Source organism: Heptranchias perlo, chromosome 19 (genome assembly GCF_035084215.1).
Source record: "Heptranchias perlo isolate sHepPer1 chromosome 19, sHepPer1.hap1, whole genome shotgun sequence".
In the NCBI taxonomy this organism is placed as follows: Eukaryota; Metazoa; Chordata; class Chondrichthyes; order Hexanchiformes; family Hexanchidae; genus Heptranchias; species Heptranchias perlo.
Window position 1 is genome coordinate 38,987,463 of NC_090343.1, and position 15,798 is coordinate 39,003,260.

Consider the following 15,798-nt stretch of genomic DNA (forward strand, 5'->3'; position numbering starts at 1 on the left):
AGGCATTTGCCTCAATGCAGTAATTTAGTAAACTCAATTTAATTCAAATGCATTTTCATCAAATGTGTTGAAGGAATTAGACAGCTCTGGGACCATTTGACGTTCCAGTGCCATTAATCTCAATGAACACTCATAACGTTTGCTGTCTCCAGGTTAGTTTGTAACTGAACGATTCATTTTAGAAGAGAAACACAAATGGGACACAGCTTCTAATGCCAAATGGTTCGAATCAAACCTTTAATACATTTTCAGTTGCGTAGCAACAATGTTACAGTCTGCATAGAGTGGAAATTACTCAGTAACTCCAGAGAATTCAGCAATTATTAACACGTTGATTCTAATTTATATGAAAAAGACACAGTAGAGCAACTAAGGGACGTATTTTCCTCTATTTGTTACTTTTAGCACAAAGTTTACACGAGTACAACGTGATATACTTCACACTCACATCTATCCTTTTGGTAAAAATAGAGAACAGAGGAAAATATACCATGTTTTTACAGTAGATAGGATTTAAATAACTCAGGACAAAGGGACATTTGATGGAGATTTGGAATAACTTGAAGCAAGACTATTAGGGCAATTATAATTCAGTTTGTAGAATATTAGGACAATTATATTACACACTTTGTAGAATAATAGGGCAATTATATTACACACTTTGTAGAATATTAGGGCAATTATAATACAATTTGTAGAATATTAGGGCAATTATAATACAGTTTGTAGAAAAGTATGGTAATTATGTTAAAGTTTGTATCGACATGAAGTTGAAACTGCTTCTAGTTTCTGGTGGAATCCTGGTTCCTAGTTGCTAGGATGGGCGTTCCAACTGCCTCATTGATCCATTCCCAGCTGATTTGCCAAGGTCAGCGAACCCATCAAGTTAGGCCTTCGATGCCTGCTGCAGTGTTGCATAACCGGTGTCCTCCAGGGCTGGCCCCAATTTTTAAAAATCTTTTTCATTTCTAAAAACATTGTCTTAGCCCACGCATCGATTACTGTGCGATCCTCCCATGATTGATTGCAGAGGCTAAGGCGGTCCTTTTAAAATTTTACATGCTCCTCCGTCACCATAGCAACCACTGTGCCAGCAAATCAACAGCATTCCTTACGCCCAGCAGTGCTAGAATACATATGACAGGAAATAGGTTGTATGAAGTATTTCCCATCATTTATGTCTAATTTGAAGACTCTTGCCCATATTAGAGAGAAAATTCCAGAAGTGGCAGTGGGGGCACAGCGGGCAGATTTCCCATCCAAGTCCTATGGAGCTACACCTGGAAGCCAGCACAGGCACGATGGGCTGAACAGCCTCCTTCTGTGCTATATGATTCTATGAATTCCAGCAGAGACTCCTGTCCAAGCTGTGTAGTATAACCAGAGAGTGAATTGCTCATTTCAAATTTGGGTAAGCAGTGCAAGACTGCCTCAAGAGCTAGGCAGACATTGCTTTGGCTACATACCAGCCACAATATAACTACAAACAGTTTAAGGTGAATCTTAAGATCCCCAGGCAGTCAATTGGATCATTTTAGGGAAGTTTTTAAACAGTTTCAAAAAGAAATTCAATTTTCAGTGATATTAAAGATTGACCCAATGTTTTGATACCAGTGGGTGGAGTGTGCAGTATGTGCACACAATCACATATACGTTGAGCACCGTTTTGCCTGGCCAGCAAGTACATGAAGGCAGCAGTATAACTCAGGTCCACTGGTTTCGTATTGCTCTAAGTAGACACTTGTGGTATAACTGGGGCATAAATTACAATTAAAAAACTTATTTAAAAATGAGGCTATAGTTATGTTAGACTAGTGTGCAAAATGACAAACTGGGGCCAAAAGGTAATCAACATCAAGAAAATCCATGTCTTTTTTTAATATGTAAAAATAAGAAACACTGACAAGTATCTTAATTGACATCTTTCTGCATTTTACAAGTGTTGTGATTAAAGCTGACAGGTATGCAAAAGGAGGCTACAGCACAATATACAAAGTAATATTAATTGATCATTTTTGGTGGATATTAAAATATATTTATGATTCAATAGTTAGATGAAAATGTTACATTCCCCTCCCCATTTAGACTTGTCCTTAGTGCCATTTTCTCCAAAGTCAAATTTCCCCGGTAGAATGTCCCTCCTGCACGTGATGGGCCTGCTTTCTTTCGCTGAGCCTTGTGATTCTGAACTTCACAGAGCCGACACTGGGGATGGAAAACATGACTGAATGTTGAGTTACAGGTTCAAGTACCCTGGAGAGAGTGCCGAAAGCTCACAGTATCTGTCCACAGAGAGAAACATTCCCTCTACGATACCGTGACCTTGGGAAGTACCATGGTCGAGGCTTACGTCACAACCACCTGTCCCATGCAGCAGGCCGTTTGAGAATAATGAGGCATTTCTTAGAATTCTGCTACATGGGAGCATCTGTTTTCCAGAAAATGAAACAACAATCTGTCAGGACAAAGCCCAGATGGTTCAGCAACCTCCTGCAAATCTGTTTGCTTGCTGTGACTCTAACTGGAATTAAATTTCAGAGCTCTGTAGCAGTTGGCATCCCAGCATTGAGCTTCTTCCACCAGCAAATCATTGATTCTCAGGCCTAGGAAAATAACAAGATTAAAGTATATATTATACCTTTATATTACAAATGATTGCACACTGCACTATCTTTCAAGGTATATCCACACAACCCTCCTTTTAACAGAATTGAGCATTCTTAAAATAATGTGGTACATGACCTGCCACATGTATAGATGGAGGAGAATGCCCCACCCTACACACAGACCCCTTACACTCAGTGATAAAATTGAGGCTAAATTCACTGATCCCACTCTCCCAGCAGAGTGCCTGAGTGGAGTCCAAGCTGGAGAATCAGCTCCACAGTGGGGTCGTCATATGTCCAACCTACATTCCCTTCTGGTGCAGATCCCCATTGAGAGTGCATGAATCTACCATCTGATGGCCAAATAGAACTATTGGGTGAATGTTAACCCCCCAGGGCGAGCTGGACAGCGGTGGGGGGTTACAATTTTTAAAATGTGAAACCCAACCCCAACCCGCCGCGAACACCCCTACTTCTGGTTTGACCACGGCGGATGGGGTGCGGACGAGTAACCTGTTCTCGAGAGGCGGGTCAGTAATTATAATATGTTAATGAGGCTGCATGCCTCAGATTTTAGCAGCCATTTGAATTTAATGGGTTTCCCAGGGCTCAGGAAAACCAGCAGCTAAAGGGAAGTGAGAACTGCCGGAGCCAGCAGGAAAGTGCTTTTCCAGCACTGCTTGTGGGCCAGGAGGAGCAGGCGTGCTTCCCCCAAGCTAACCTGCCTCCCCCCCTGCGATCGGCTGACCCCCTCCCCGCAATCTCCGGACCCCCCTCCGCAGCAATGTCTCCCCCCAGCGATCTCCAGACCCTCTCCACGATCTCTCCCCCCACCCCGATCTCCAGACCCCCTCCCCAATGATGTCTCCCCCCAGCGATCTCCAGACCTCCTCCCCATGATCGGCCAATACCCCAGTGATCCGATGTCTCTCCCCCGTGATCTTTCCCCCCCCACCGCAATCTTTCTCCCCGGCATCCCATGATCTCTCCCCCCCCTCGCACCAATCCCCGCGATCTCTCCCTCTCCCCTCTCCGGCCTTCTACCGCACATCTTTGTACCTGACAGCCAGTCAGCTTCTCAATCTGACCAGCTGCTGGGCGGGAAATGGAGAAAAAAAATTCAAATGAGGTCCTGCCGTTAAATTCAGCAGAACCTCCGCATTTCCCGGCCGCCGCTGGCAGTCGTCCCCACTTCCTCCCCACCTCCCTGTAAATATCGGGGCCATTCAGTTTGAACGCAGAATTATAGAATCATACAGCACAGAAGGAGGCCATTCAGCCCATCATACTTGTGTCGGCTCTTTGAAATAGCTATCCAATTAGTCCCACTCCCCTGCTCTTTCCCCATAGTCCTGCAAATTTTTCCTTTTCAAATATATATCCAATTCCCTTTTGTAAGTTACTATTGAATCCTCTTTCACCACCCTTTCAGGCAGTGCATTCCAGATCGTAACAGGTCACTGAGCAAAAGAATTTCTCCTCATTTCCCCCCTGGCTTTTTTGCCAATTATCTTAAATCTGTGTCCTCTGGTTATCGACCCTCCTGCCAGTGGAAACAGTTTCTCCCTATCTACTCTATCAAAACCCCTCATAATTTTGAGCACCTCCATTAAATTTCCCCTTAACCTTCTTTGTTCTGAGGGGAACAATCCCAGCGTCTCTAGTGTCTCCACATAACTGAATTTTCTCATCCTCAGAAGCCTGAGATTAGTAAGTGACTGTGGGACAATAAGTTAATGTGTGTTTGGAGAGTGTCTTATATTTCCCCAAGTCACTCCCATTTGTCAATATAGAAGACCAAGGAGCTTCTGCAACCAGTTTAATCGACAGGCCGAGGAAAAGTGGTGGGTTGGTGTTGTACCTTTGGTGTAATTTTACCAACTGTAATAAGTTGTTATGCTGTCTGTGGTTTCTTGATTTTCTACTCGACAGTAATGGAAATGGGCTACTGGCAAATTAACAATTTGCTTTTACCTACAAAGCACAAAGGCAGGGATTCTGCAAGGGCTAATGTTTCATTCACCCCCTCAGTGCAGACAAGATTAGAGTCTGGAGTACAAAGTGACAGGACCCCAGTCATTGTCTTTATTTAAACTGCTTTACAAAAACCTCACCATAGTCAGGTTCACTGGCCACTGCTTGTAATGGGTTCAGTACACAATGGCTGCTGCGTTACATGAGGCCCACTCAACGGGCAGTTCCCAATTTTAAGATCCAAACCTGGTGAGGATTGGCGAACAAAGAGAGACAAAGGCCAAGATTGTCTGCTTCTGTGCTCTCCAGCATACAATGTTCCACCCATTAAAAAAAAGCACAGAAAACCATGGGGCGGGGAGTGCAAAAGCTCCCCTTATAAATCGTGGACCGCCCACCCTGGTGGAACATTATGCCCCTGAGGTGTAACTCGCGACAGATTTTGTTCAAATGACCTAGTGTTACTATTAGCTTTCCAAAGTATATTCTACAGGAACACAGTAGAACACATACATCAGAGTACACATAATGTATCAGAACTAAAGAATTGCCTACTTACTACTAAAATAAAATGTAGGGCATATTACAGAGTACTGGGTTATTTTCCCCATGAGACTGGTGCCTGTGTCTTCTTTTGGGAGACTGTACATCAGTGTTATTACTGTATTATTACAATTCTATCAGTGCTATTACTCATGTGAACATACAATGGCAATTAAATGACAAGACAACACGTTATCCTTTGTACAAAACATATTCAGCCTGCTTGGTGAACTGCTGGAACATTTGAGCAATGTCATTATGAAGTGTATTAACACATAAAGTAATGCCTCAGTGATATGTGGCGAGTCTAATACATCACATTTTTAGGCAATACTGTACATTTAGCTGTTTAAAAAGAGCAATATTCCTTAAATTGTTCCAGGCTGAGGAAATTGTGATTGTGTGTTCCTGCCCTAAGATTAATACCTTAGTTGTTTCAATATAAAATAAATTTAATGTTAACATTTATGCAGACATTTAAACAGATTTTCTTCTTTTGATTATTAAGTCTGAATATTGCTGACAGCAAGCTGAGTTAAAATCTAAATGTTGGAAGCCGTATATTGTCTTGTTATTTATTTCTTTCATCTTTTCAAAGTACTTTACTTCCTTCTCCTTTCGATTCTGTGAACTCTGCACCAGTCCCTCACTGAGAGGGCTGGATGATAGCCAACTCCTGAACCTTTGGCATTGTCTCTTTTCAACCAGCCGCTGGGTCAGCAGGAGGACACTGGTGAATCAGACTCTGGAGAAGTGCCTCGCCTCCCCTCTGCTCACCTCCTCCTTTCCTCTCCTCACCCCATACTTGCCAATTTGGGTAACTAGAAAAAGCTGACCAAAGCTTCAAAAAAGCTGACAACTCAAAAAATGACCCTGAATATATCTACCTATAATATGTAGTTGAGTGGAAAGCACAATGGGGAATGGGTCTGTCATAATTTGACCTACAAGCGTACCCAACATTCTAACTTTTATACAGTCAAAGATTGTGGCAAAAATCTTGGGGATTTTCCTTCATTTTTTGAGGCAAAATAGTGGGCTATTGTGTATACTGGCATGTATTGGGACTCTCTGTTACTAAATAGGATTGTTGAATTGTTCTAAAATTGTTTATATGGTTGTCACAGTGATACTTTTGTCCTCCCCTGCCCCACTCCCTGGTCACATTGGCACTCAGCTATACTCAACTCAGTTCACACTAATACTTCTGTCTTCTTTTCTCCATCACCCACCCAACTCACCTCCCCCCCGCCCCCCCAAATTCATGCTGGCACTCCTCCCTCTTCCCAAATTTAAACTGGCACTCATCACCTAATTTCCATTCGCTCTCACCAGTTCACGCGAGCACTCTTTCCCCTTCCCTCTCAGTGCTGCTCCCTGCTCTTGCTGCTCCAAACGATCAAATGCCCATGCACATGTTGGCAGGAATTCCTCATCTTGTAAAACTATCATGAGTATTCCTGTCCATGGGGGTGCAACAGCATTCAATGTCCTGGAGTAGCAGCAGGTGCAGCTGGGAGCCGCACTGAGGGGAAGACTGAAGAGTGACACTGAAGGGGGAACCAGGCGCTGCGCTGAAGGGAGAGGTGGGGGCGGTGCAAGTTTCCATCCTTGGATGCAAATGTTGATCTGAAACTGTTGGCAGACGGTGTGAAGCAGAAGGTTGGCACACTTCTATGACTCTTTGACTTCTCTCTGTCCGATCTACTCACTACCGGACCGATGGGCATGACTACCAAGTGTACACCTGTGCAGTATAGCTTATGTTGAATACTCTGCATATGGAATGGTGGGGTGACCTCATTTTCCACTATTTACTGAGGCACATGTTGATATATTCATACACTGCACCTCAAATCCACTGTGCTACATTTTACCAATAATTATTGTTTTACACGGTCACCTTTTTTCTTGTTATATGATTTAATTACACTTAAAATATGTATTATTAACCCATTAGAATATTGTGGTAATGTTTCTGCAAAGATTTTTGTTATTTGTGAATACAGACATAAATATGATGCTTCTTCTGAGCTATACCTTGTTCTATTCGTCCCCAGAGATAATGAATATGTTATGTCTGTAGAGCCCCCCTAACAGTGTGTGATGTTTTTTCTGGTGAAAATTCTTACCAAACTGGTTCTTCAGAGCGTCAGACAGCTGTCGAACGGTTCACAGGCATTTCTGATGATTTATCCTGGATGAAAGTAAAGCAGTCAATTTAAATTATAAATATAATGAAACTCATTAACAGTTAATCGATATCATTGACGTATCTGTAGTGATTTACATGTCCATTTATGTATACATACACAAGGCAGTTATGGCCTAAAATGATTGGAGGTAATAATGGTCTAACTAAACTTAAGACAAGAAAAATACTGAGTTAATCTATCAATTTCCTATACGAACAAAGGATATCCTAGAATACCAATGTAAAAGGCTAAATCTTCAAAACAATACTTTGAGTGTGAGGCCTTCTTCAATCGGGTCCTCTTCCTCTATAGGTTCCCTCAGATGGAGACCTTTTGGACAAAACCATTTCTTTTGATTTATTTCCTGAAAAAGCTCATGCTTCTCAAGGTGAAAAATGTCAGTGTTGGGGAAATATATTTCACATTAAAAAATCGTCAGTCGTGACACAACAGTTTTTACGTTTATATGTACTTGTTGATATTCCATAATGTAGCTCTGTTTGAAAACTATAAACAAAAGAAGCAGAACATATTCAATTCTGGTCAGTATGAATAACACAGTTAAATATTTCCATTAAACAAAATTGTAAATGGAGAGAAACTCAAATGAAATAGTATCACCATGATTCAGTTAATTAATTTTGCATTTTTCAGCCTTGTGGAATACAGCATGAATCAGATAATCTTTTTTAAATGGTTCATGTAAAGTGTAGGAGAGATGGTGCAGCCATTCACATATAATGACATTTGCCATGCCCTGCACTCTATAGTGAGAGACATTTTAATCTTAATAGGATGTGTGGAACGACAGTTCTGAGACATGAATCATTTTCTGCTGGTCATCCACTTCCCTGCTCACCGTACCTACTTTGACATCGGGCAATTGATTCTGCTACTGAGTGCAAATTGGAACAATGATCCACTCTGCAGCATTGATCCACACTGATCAACACAACTGTACCAGAAATCACAGATAGAAACTGACCCCACAGACTTCCTACGGCATAACGGCTCTGAAGAAGAAAGGCTAATGGCCTCCTCCTCACAATCCTTAAGTTATTTCCAATCCCAGCAACAACAAAAAAATCTAATAAGGGAATACCTAGCTGCTAATTGTAGGTTAATATTTCATACCCCAAATAGGCCTGTCTGCACAACTGGCAGAGTCCAGATCTGGTTACACTTAACTGGTTAATGAATCGCAGAAAAATCAGCCACCCCAGCAAACCAAATTTGGTTCATGCCATTGTACTTTACTCCAGTTATTTTTTATTTGTGCCTATGATTCTAGATTATTTGTACCACAGCTTCACAGAGTAGAGCAAGTGGCTCAGTGGTAGCACTCTTGCCTCTGAGTTGGACAGTTATGGGTTCAAGTCCTACTTCAACACAAAATCCAGGCTGTTACTCCCATGTAGTACTGAGGGAGTGCTGCACTGTCGGAGAAGATATCTGCCCTCTCAGGTGGATGTAAAAGATCCCACAACACTATTTTGAAGAATAGCAGGGGAGTTCTCCCTGGCCAATATTTATCCCTCAACCAACATCACTGAAACAGATTATCTGGTCATTATCACATTGCTGTTTGTGGAACCTTGCTTTGGGAAAAATTGACTGCTGCATTTCCTACATTACAACAACGACTACACTTCAAAAGCACTTTGGGATGTCCTGAGGTTGTGAAAGGCGCTATATAAATCCAAGTTCTTTCTTTCTATTGTGTGATAGTAAATGACGTCAACTGCCTTGCTGTAATTATCAAGGTGGAGCTCACCTTTAAGTACAACAGCTTCTTAAAGAAAATGGTTATTGAAAGCAATGCCCAATGTAGCACTAAGCCACACAGACCATGAAGATCCAAGATTTAATCCCTAGCCTGTACTGAGTTAACTGATCTTAGCTGGGGCAGCAATTGGGATCCTACATTTGGCTTCTGTACCTCTAAGCTGAGGACAAAAAAGAAAATCAGGTTTCCCACTCTTGACTGAGATTCAATTACTTCTGCAGTAACGTTCATGATTCTAAAAGTATGATGATGGCAAGATCAGGCTCAGCTGTGATACTCACTGTGGTTGAATAGCCTGCTGACACTCAGTGATGGGAGTCAAAGAAGAAGAATGGTCAGTTAGCTGAGTTTCAGGAGAGCAGCTATTGCCCATGGAATTATGTCCCACTATTAGACTCAGTGTCACTATTAGCTTTCCAAAGTATCTTCTACAGGAACACAGTAGAACATCAATCAACACCTTCAAGAGAGGACGGTAGATAATTCGAGGGAAAAATAAAATTGCCATTAACTTGTTTTATTTTGAGTGGGGATTCACCAGCATTTTTAGGGCCACTGAATAGAAAAGGGAAAAAGATAATGCACAAAATCCATATGAGATAACGCACTTACCTTTTTGACCAAATTTCCAAATGACAGTTCTCCCTTTGGCAGTAATGGAGGTGTGCAGAGCAAGCACGGATCGGAAATGGGCTTGCATGATGCTGAGCAGAGAGAAAGCACTTCCTCAGTCTCTCCTCCAGTCAGGGAAAGGCTGCTGTGTTCAGAACTGCTGAAGCCGCTAACACTCTCTGTAGAGTTACACTGGGAGGACGTTTCCGAACTCTCAACTGTGAATGAAGAAAACAACTGAGTCACATTGTCATCAACTCAATACTTCAAGTTGCCTGTGCAGTATCCAATAACATTTCCAAACAAAGAAAGTTCTTTCTGGTGGTTTAGCCGAGTTGTTAGAAAGACTACAAAGACAGTGAGACATGTTCTTCACACATTACCATCGATTACTCCGTCCTTCTATCTAGTTTGGCTTTCATTGACATTTGCAGGAATGGGAACCAATCATTATGGGGGCAGATTTACATGGGGGTTCCTCATTCGTCTGCTGCAGCCCTGAAGGGAAAGCTGTGGAAAGCCCAGTAAAACAGCGTAATTGGTGTTTACGCCATTTTTAAGGGGTTTCCGTGGCTCTTCTACCAAAGTTAAAGCAAATAATCGAGAGAAGCCCCCTGTGGAAATTCATTCCCTATTTCAGTAGAAGCAAAAAAAAATGATAATTTCCACTGCACAAAAATATTAAGTCCATAAAGGGTAACAGGCATGCATGAAGTTTGGAAAATCGTGGTGCCTTGGCACTAAGTAGTATCATGGAGTACAACTGCACAGGATTTGTGATTAGAATTATTTGCCCGTGTAGAGGTTAAACTCCATCATAGACTGTTCATGCTTCTAAGCTGTCGTTCTGCTTGATCTTCAGCTTGTTATATGGAATAGGAAAGCACTGAGCAGAGAAAAGATACCTTCCCAATACAGTCATCGAACATATTCTCCCTTAGAGCGCTGGACCTTTACTACATTCCTGCATTCCTGACTTGTGTCTAAGGTGGATTTATGCCAATCAGGGATTCTATAGGCTAAACTTATCAAAGTGACATCAGCTGTACTATGTTGCTGAGTTGCTTTATTTTGTAACACGATAGTGGGCTGTGTACAAAATTGGAAAAAAAGTTTGTTTAAAATAATTCCTTGCAAACAGGTAGAGTCTGATGAGACACATGACGGGGGTAATTTTGGCTTTGAGCGATAGTGTAAAACGGGTGTTATCGAATCAGCCTCCCATTATATGTCTCTCCTGATTTTTATTTCTATTGACTTCAACGGAAATGAAAATCGAGAGAAATGTATTAACGGGCGGCTGATCTGATATCGCCAGTTTTACACTATTGCTCAAACTCAAAATTCCGCCCGAGAACTCTAACAGAAGGGTGGCACAATAACTGATAGTTTGACTCCTTAACAGGAGAACTTGAAGCTGAACGCTACAGCTATCTTACACTCAGACATTTCCTCAGATGTCAGCCACAGGTTGTTGGATGGAGTACAGCCCAATGACGAGGGGTACCATCTTGGCAGGAGGGGGGATTGGAAGTGGTCTGGGTTTCTCCACTTAGCTACACCTGCTGTTGACCCATCACTGAGCAGATGTCCGCAGCCCAGACCATCCTATCTTCCTGCCTGACGAAAAATATACAGTGTTGAAATTTAATAACTGTGAATACATTTCCCACCTCCCATTCTCTTTTCATTTTTAAGAATTCTCTCTCTCCCTTTTTAGTTTTCTACACTTCATGAACTACTGCTCAACCAAAAGGGAAGGCAGGTGAGCTCTTGCAATGTAACAGAGTGATAGAAGATGCATAACCAGATCATCCTCCTAGCAAAGCCCCTTATCTCCACTTTCCAGATCTAGCAGTCCTACTGAGAGTGACAGCTTAACCACAATGAGTATCAGAGATGAAACTCCTGTTCTGCCAGTCCATGGTACAAAGTACGAGGATACTAGGCCAAAAGTAAAGCATGGTGCCTTATCATCAAGATGATTAACACCATTCACCGCCTTACTCAAGAGGATAACATCCTTCCTCCTGAAGAATGTATCAAATGGTGCAGAAAGCCTTGAAGATTATACAGTCCAGTATTTGTGATTTTGTCACTCACTCATAAAAGGTCTTCCACCAGGGCCATTCTCCAAGTCGCCTTCCTCAATGCGTGTTCGTGTATTATAGAAACAGTTGTTGCTTCTTGAAGTCGATGGTGAAGAGGAGTAAATGTGCACATTGAGGGAACCAATGCCAGAAGATGATGAGGAAGACTGGCTGCCCGATGAGGAGGCACTGCCATTAGAGCCTATGGAATTTGGTCTCTTGGTCTGCTCTGGAACAGACATAACTAACAATGTTGGAACGTTGGCTTTTGAAAGGAAAATGAAAATACACTGTGTTGCTAAATGTAATCAGCACAAAAAGAATAGATTATCTACCTTGTGGGGTCTTCTTCATTCTATTAATGATATGCATCCTCCATGCAATGTAGGAGTTAATCCAGGTCTGTATTGGTTCTGGGGAAACCATGTACTAGGTATATTTGCATGATAACATTTTGACATCAGATACTTTGGGCTGCATCCTGCTGCTACGTCATTATATAAGTTCTGATCACAAACCAATTTGTTTGAAATCTTCATTAAGCTACTTAGTCAATCAAAATCCTTCACCTGAAACATGTACCCACTACAAGGTCTGAGGGGGTATTCAGGAGGAATTACAATTTATGGAAGATGAGCATTATTCAAAAAAAATCCTACAAGGTAGGAAATCTATTTTTCTTCATCCAATATCCTGCAGACATTTACGACACCGACAAAGTACTATAATGATTAGAAGAAAGGAAACCCCTTCTAGCAGGACAGATCTAGGCAATATGTAAGAAACATATTGGGGTTATTTCATGTAGAAGTTTATCGATGTTATCAATTGGAACCTAATTTAGAAAGGGTAGAAGGGCCACTTGTTTTCTTCTCAGTGCTTAATACCACCATCTATTTCACTATTACTGATTTGACAATGGTTTGGCCCCAGGTCTAAGAACTGTGCAAAATAAATAGCTGCTTAGTCTTTCAAATGGATAATAATACAATGCTCTACAAATGTCTACATGCATTGGTAGTCATTTCCTCTCAGAACGTTGTGAAGTCTAGCAACTGGATGTCTGAGCATGGTATAAAGTGAAGCTGCTTAGCAATGGGTTGAATCATTCAAAGAGCTACAAGCAAGTGAAGGTGCCTCAGAAACACTTTGTTACTTTCAGGAAGTGGGAGTATAAATCCTCTTTAGAATTTGCAGATAAGTGTACCGATGTTGGATAGGAAGACATGAGAGGAGAATCAAACTCATAATACAAAGATAGTAGTGGCCTAAGGCTAACACCATGCTTTTGGAGGGATCCTCCACAAAGGTCCCATACATTCCAATTGGAGACCCAAGAAGTTAAAGGGTGCCAAGGATATCTTGGGTCTACAGCACCCACCTAGGCATGGGGAGGGCTAGGTGAGGCTGGATGGTGCTCATGTGGGACCTCGTTTGAGGGTCCCAGACAGTATGAAACCTCTTGACACTGACGAACACCATCAGAGGTCTGGTACTGACCAAAGCTGGGACATTTCCATCATGGGTGAAGTGTCAGTGGGAGAACAATCTGTTTGCTCTGCTGATTTCTATGGCTTAGTCTTTTTGTCGCCATGTACAGGTCAGTACTGTTGAATTATTGGTGATCCCGGAAAGAAAGTGACAGGACAGGTATATTTGCATGATAACATTTTGATGATCCTGACCAGAAGTAACTGTGCTTTCTGTACAATTTACAATCCTTTCTTTCAAATCAATTCTGTCTTGTAAAATGCAGCAGATCTGACTTAGGCACTGTGGACGAGCATGGATCAAATGGCTGAGGTAAATGTGACATGCAACTGTGTCATGCTGGGGTGTCAAAGAACATAAAGATTGATCATGAATGTAAAGAGACCAGTGGATTTGGTACAATGCTTGAAGCATATGGCAAAAGCTCAGATTCAGCTCTCCATATGTTGTCGTTAGGTACAGGTAGGTCGTTTGATATCAATATGTCAGGTGTGGTACTTCCACTTTTATCCAGAAGGTACAATGGCTACGACCAAGCGTACAAAGAAATACTGGAACCTTTACTAACCAGGAACTTTATAAATTAACAGTAGCAATAACATATATAAATATACTGATCACTTTAATCTACAAGTTCTGCAGGAATGCTGGAGCTACCATGAAAGGCTATGCTTAGGAGCAGAGAAAGGTATTGCTGGCAGAGGAAAGTGAACTGCAGCTCCAGTGTGACCAGAGTGTATATATGACATGAGCATTATGCCTTGTGTAGCACCACCTGGAGTATCTGACTCCCAAGTATCATGAAGAGAGCACACTTAGTACATAGTTCCAGGCCTGGATTAACTCCTATAATGTGTGAAGGATGTTGAATGAAAACAGAAAACAACATATATAAAATACTGTGCCATAAAGTCCTTTTTGGCATTGCAAGACAGTAAAGCAGAAACAATGAATAAAATAACTATGACAACAATTTTAATACTTAATAAACATCTACACCAGTCTATCACAATAGTGCAGTCTTTCATAGCAATAGAATATTGTAATCCCTCCGTTGTGAATAAAGTTCTATGTTTTTATATTTTCGGAACCATGTGTGATTTTCAAGTTATGACAGCACAGAATAAATGGTGAGCAATGAAACATTTTTCTACTATGTGCCTAGTGATCACAACAATCACATCAAGGTTAGCTGTGGCGAAGGTCAAATCTAGTCCAATTTCTCTTTGGATTTCTCTAGTTAAGGTACCTTAACTGCAAACACTGCCAGCAGCACGACGTTTCAATTTCTAACATTCTGCTCTTGTGGCCTTGAAGACGGTTCTTAAATTGGTGCCAATTAATGCTCAACTGAAACCATTTTTTGCAGCTTTGGAGTTTTACAAGTTGAAATGACCAAACTCCTTTTCCTCAGGGTCCATGGAGAGATGGCTTTGAACTCAGGCCCCAAAAGCAAAAGGACAATGCTCTGACACACTGCAGAACCCAGTCCCTCACCGAGTTCAGCTAACCTCCGAGTTAAGCTCATACCTTTCCCTTTTGTGACGCAGTCAACCGATCTGTCATTGATGGCTGCTTCGCTAGGTTTGAGGTCCAAAAATGGCTTACTGCCAATGCCCATAAACACCCTCTCCTGCATCTGGAGCTCTAAAGAAGGAATTTCAACATTGATAGGGGCTGTTTTGCATTTCATTAAAATATAAACTTTAAAAAAAACTGACAAAAAGAAACAGTTTCCAGGCCCTCAAGTGTGATGTAAAGTTAAGTCTAGCAGCACAGTCCATGCCAGTTAGTAGGCATGCTGTTATAATGGGAGAGTTAAACCAGGCACCAATTCCTGTACATTCCAATAGAAACCCAGTTGGTTTAATGCAGGAGTTTAGGCTGTGGTATCTGCTCAGAGATAATTCGCAACCAGTGCCACAACAGACCCATGACTAGATATTCATGTGAAAATACTTCAGACAAAAGCGATAGAACTTAATTTGCTTGAAATTAAAGACTTCTGGAGTATATTTTCCTCTATTGACTAAAGTTAGTGAAAAAACTCACTTTACAGTCACACCAGCTTTTTCACCAATATTAAGAAACAGAGGAATGCCCCCTTTTGTAATCCAATTCATTCCATCTAAATATTTTAATATTTATTTCAATACTTAAATTGGCCCATTGTTGCCCGCAGTATTAGCATTCCAGGTCAATTTACAATCAGATTTCTCACACAGAACCATAGAAGTTTACGGTGGCTGAGAGGGGATTTTTGGAGCCCGCCTAGGCTTTATTTTATATTTATTCCTTAAATATGACAAATAAAAAGTCTTCTCTGGTTCTGTACATCTTCCTTATTCTTGCAGAAAATGTGCAGTTGACCAAACAATGAGAGGGCATCATATCTTAAACAGGTTATAACATTCCCCAAAGTTTCCATATAGAAAAGATGCAGCACTGCTAATACCAGACAATAATCTGTCTACAGTAAACAGAATCCTGGGATTCCCTGC

General features: G+C 41.4%; 1 protein-coding gene across 1 annotated transcript in view; it reads right to left on the reverse strand.

Annotated features, from left to right (window-relative positions):
* Positions 1 to 240: 240 nt before the first annotated feature.
* The window catches only part of LOC137335314 (pleckstrin homology domain-containing family G member 4B-like), a 156,287-nt gene continuing 140,729 nt past the window's right edge, over positions 241 to 15,798 (reverse strand). The window contains exons 20-23 of the mRNA XM_068000631.1: positions 11,820 to 12,035; positions 9,717 to 9,934; positions 7,256 to 7,320; positions 241 to 2,603 (exon numbers count right to left, since the gene is read on the reverse strand). Coding sequence (XP_067856732.1) covers positions 7,276 to 7,320; positions 9,717 to 9,934; positions 11,820 to 12,035 — 479 coding nt within the window. The 3' untranslated portion in view covers positions 241 to 2,603; positions 7,256 to 7,275. The remainder of the gene's footprint in view (positions 2,604 to 7,255; positions 7,321 to 9,716; positions 9,935 to 11,819; positions 12,036 to 15,798) is intronic.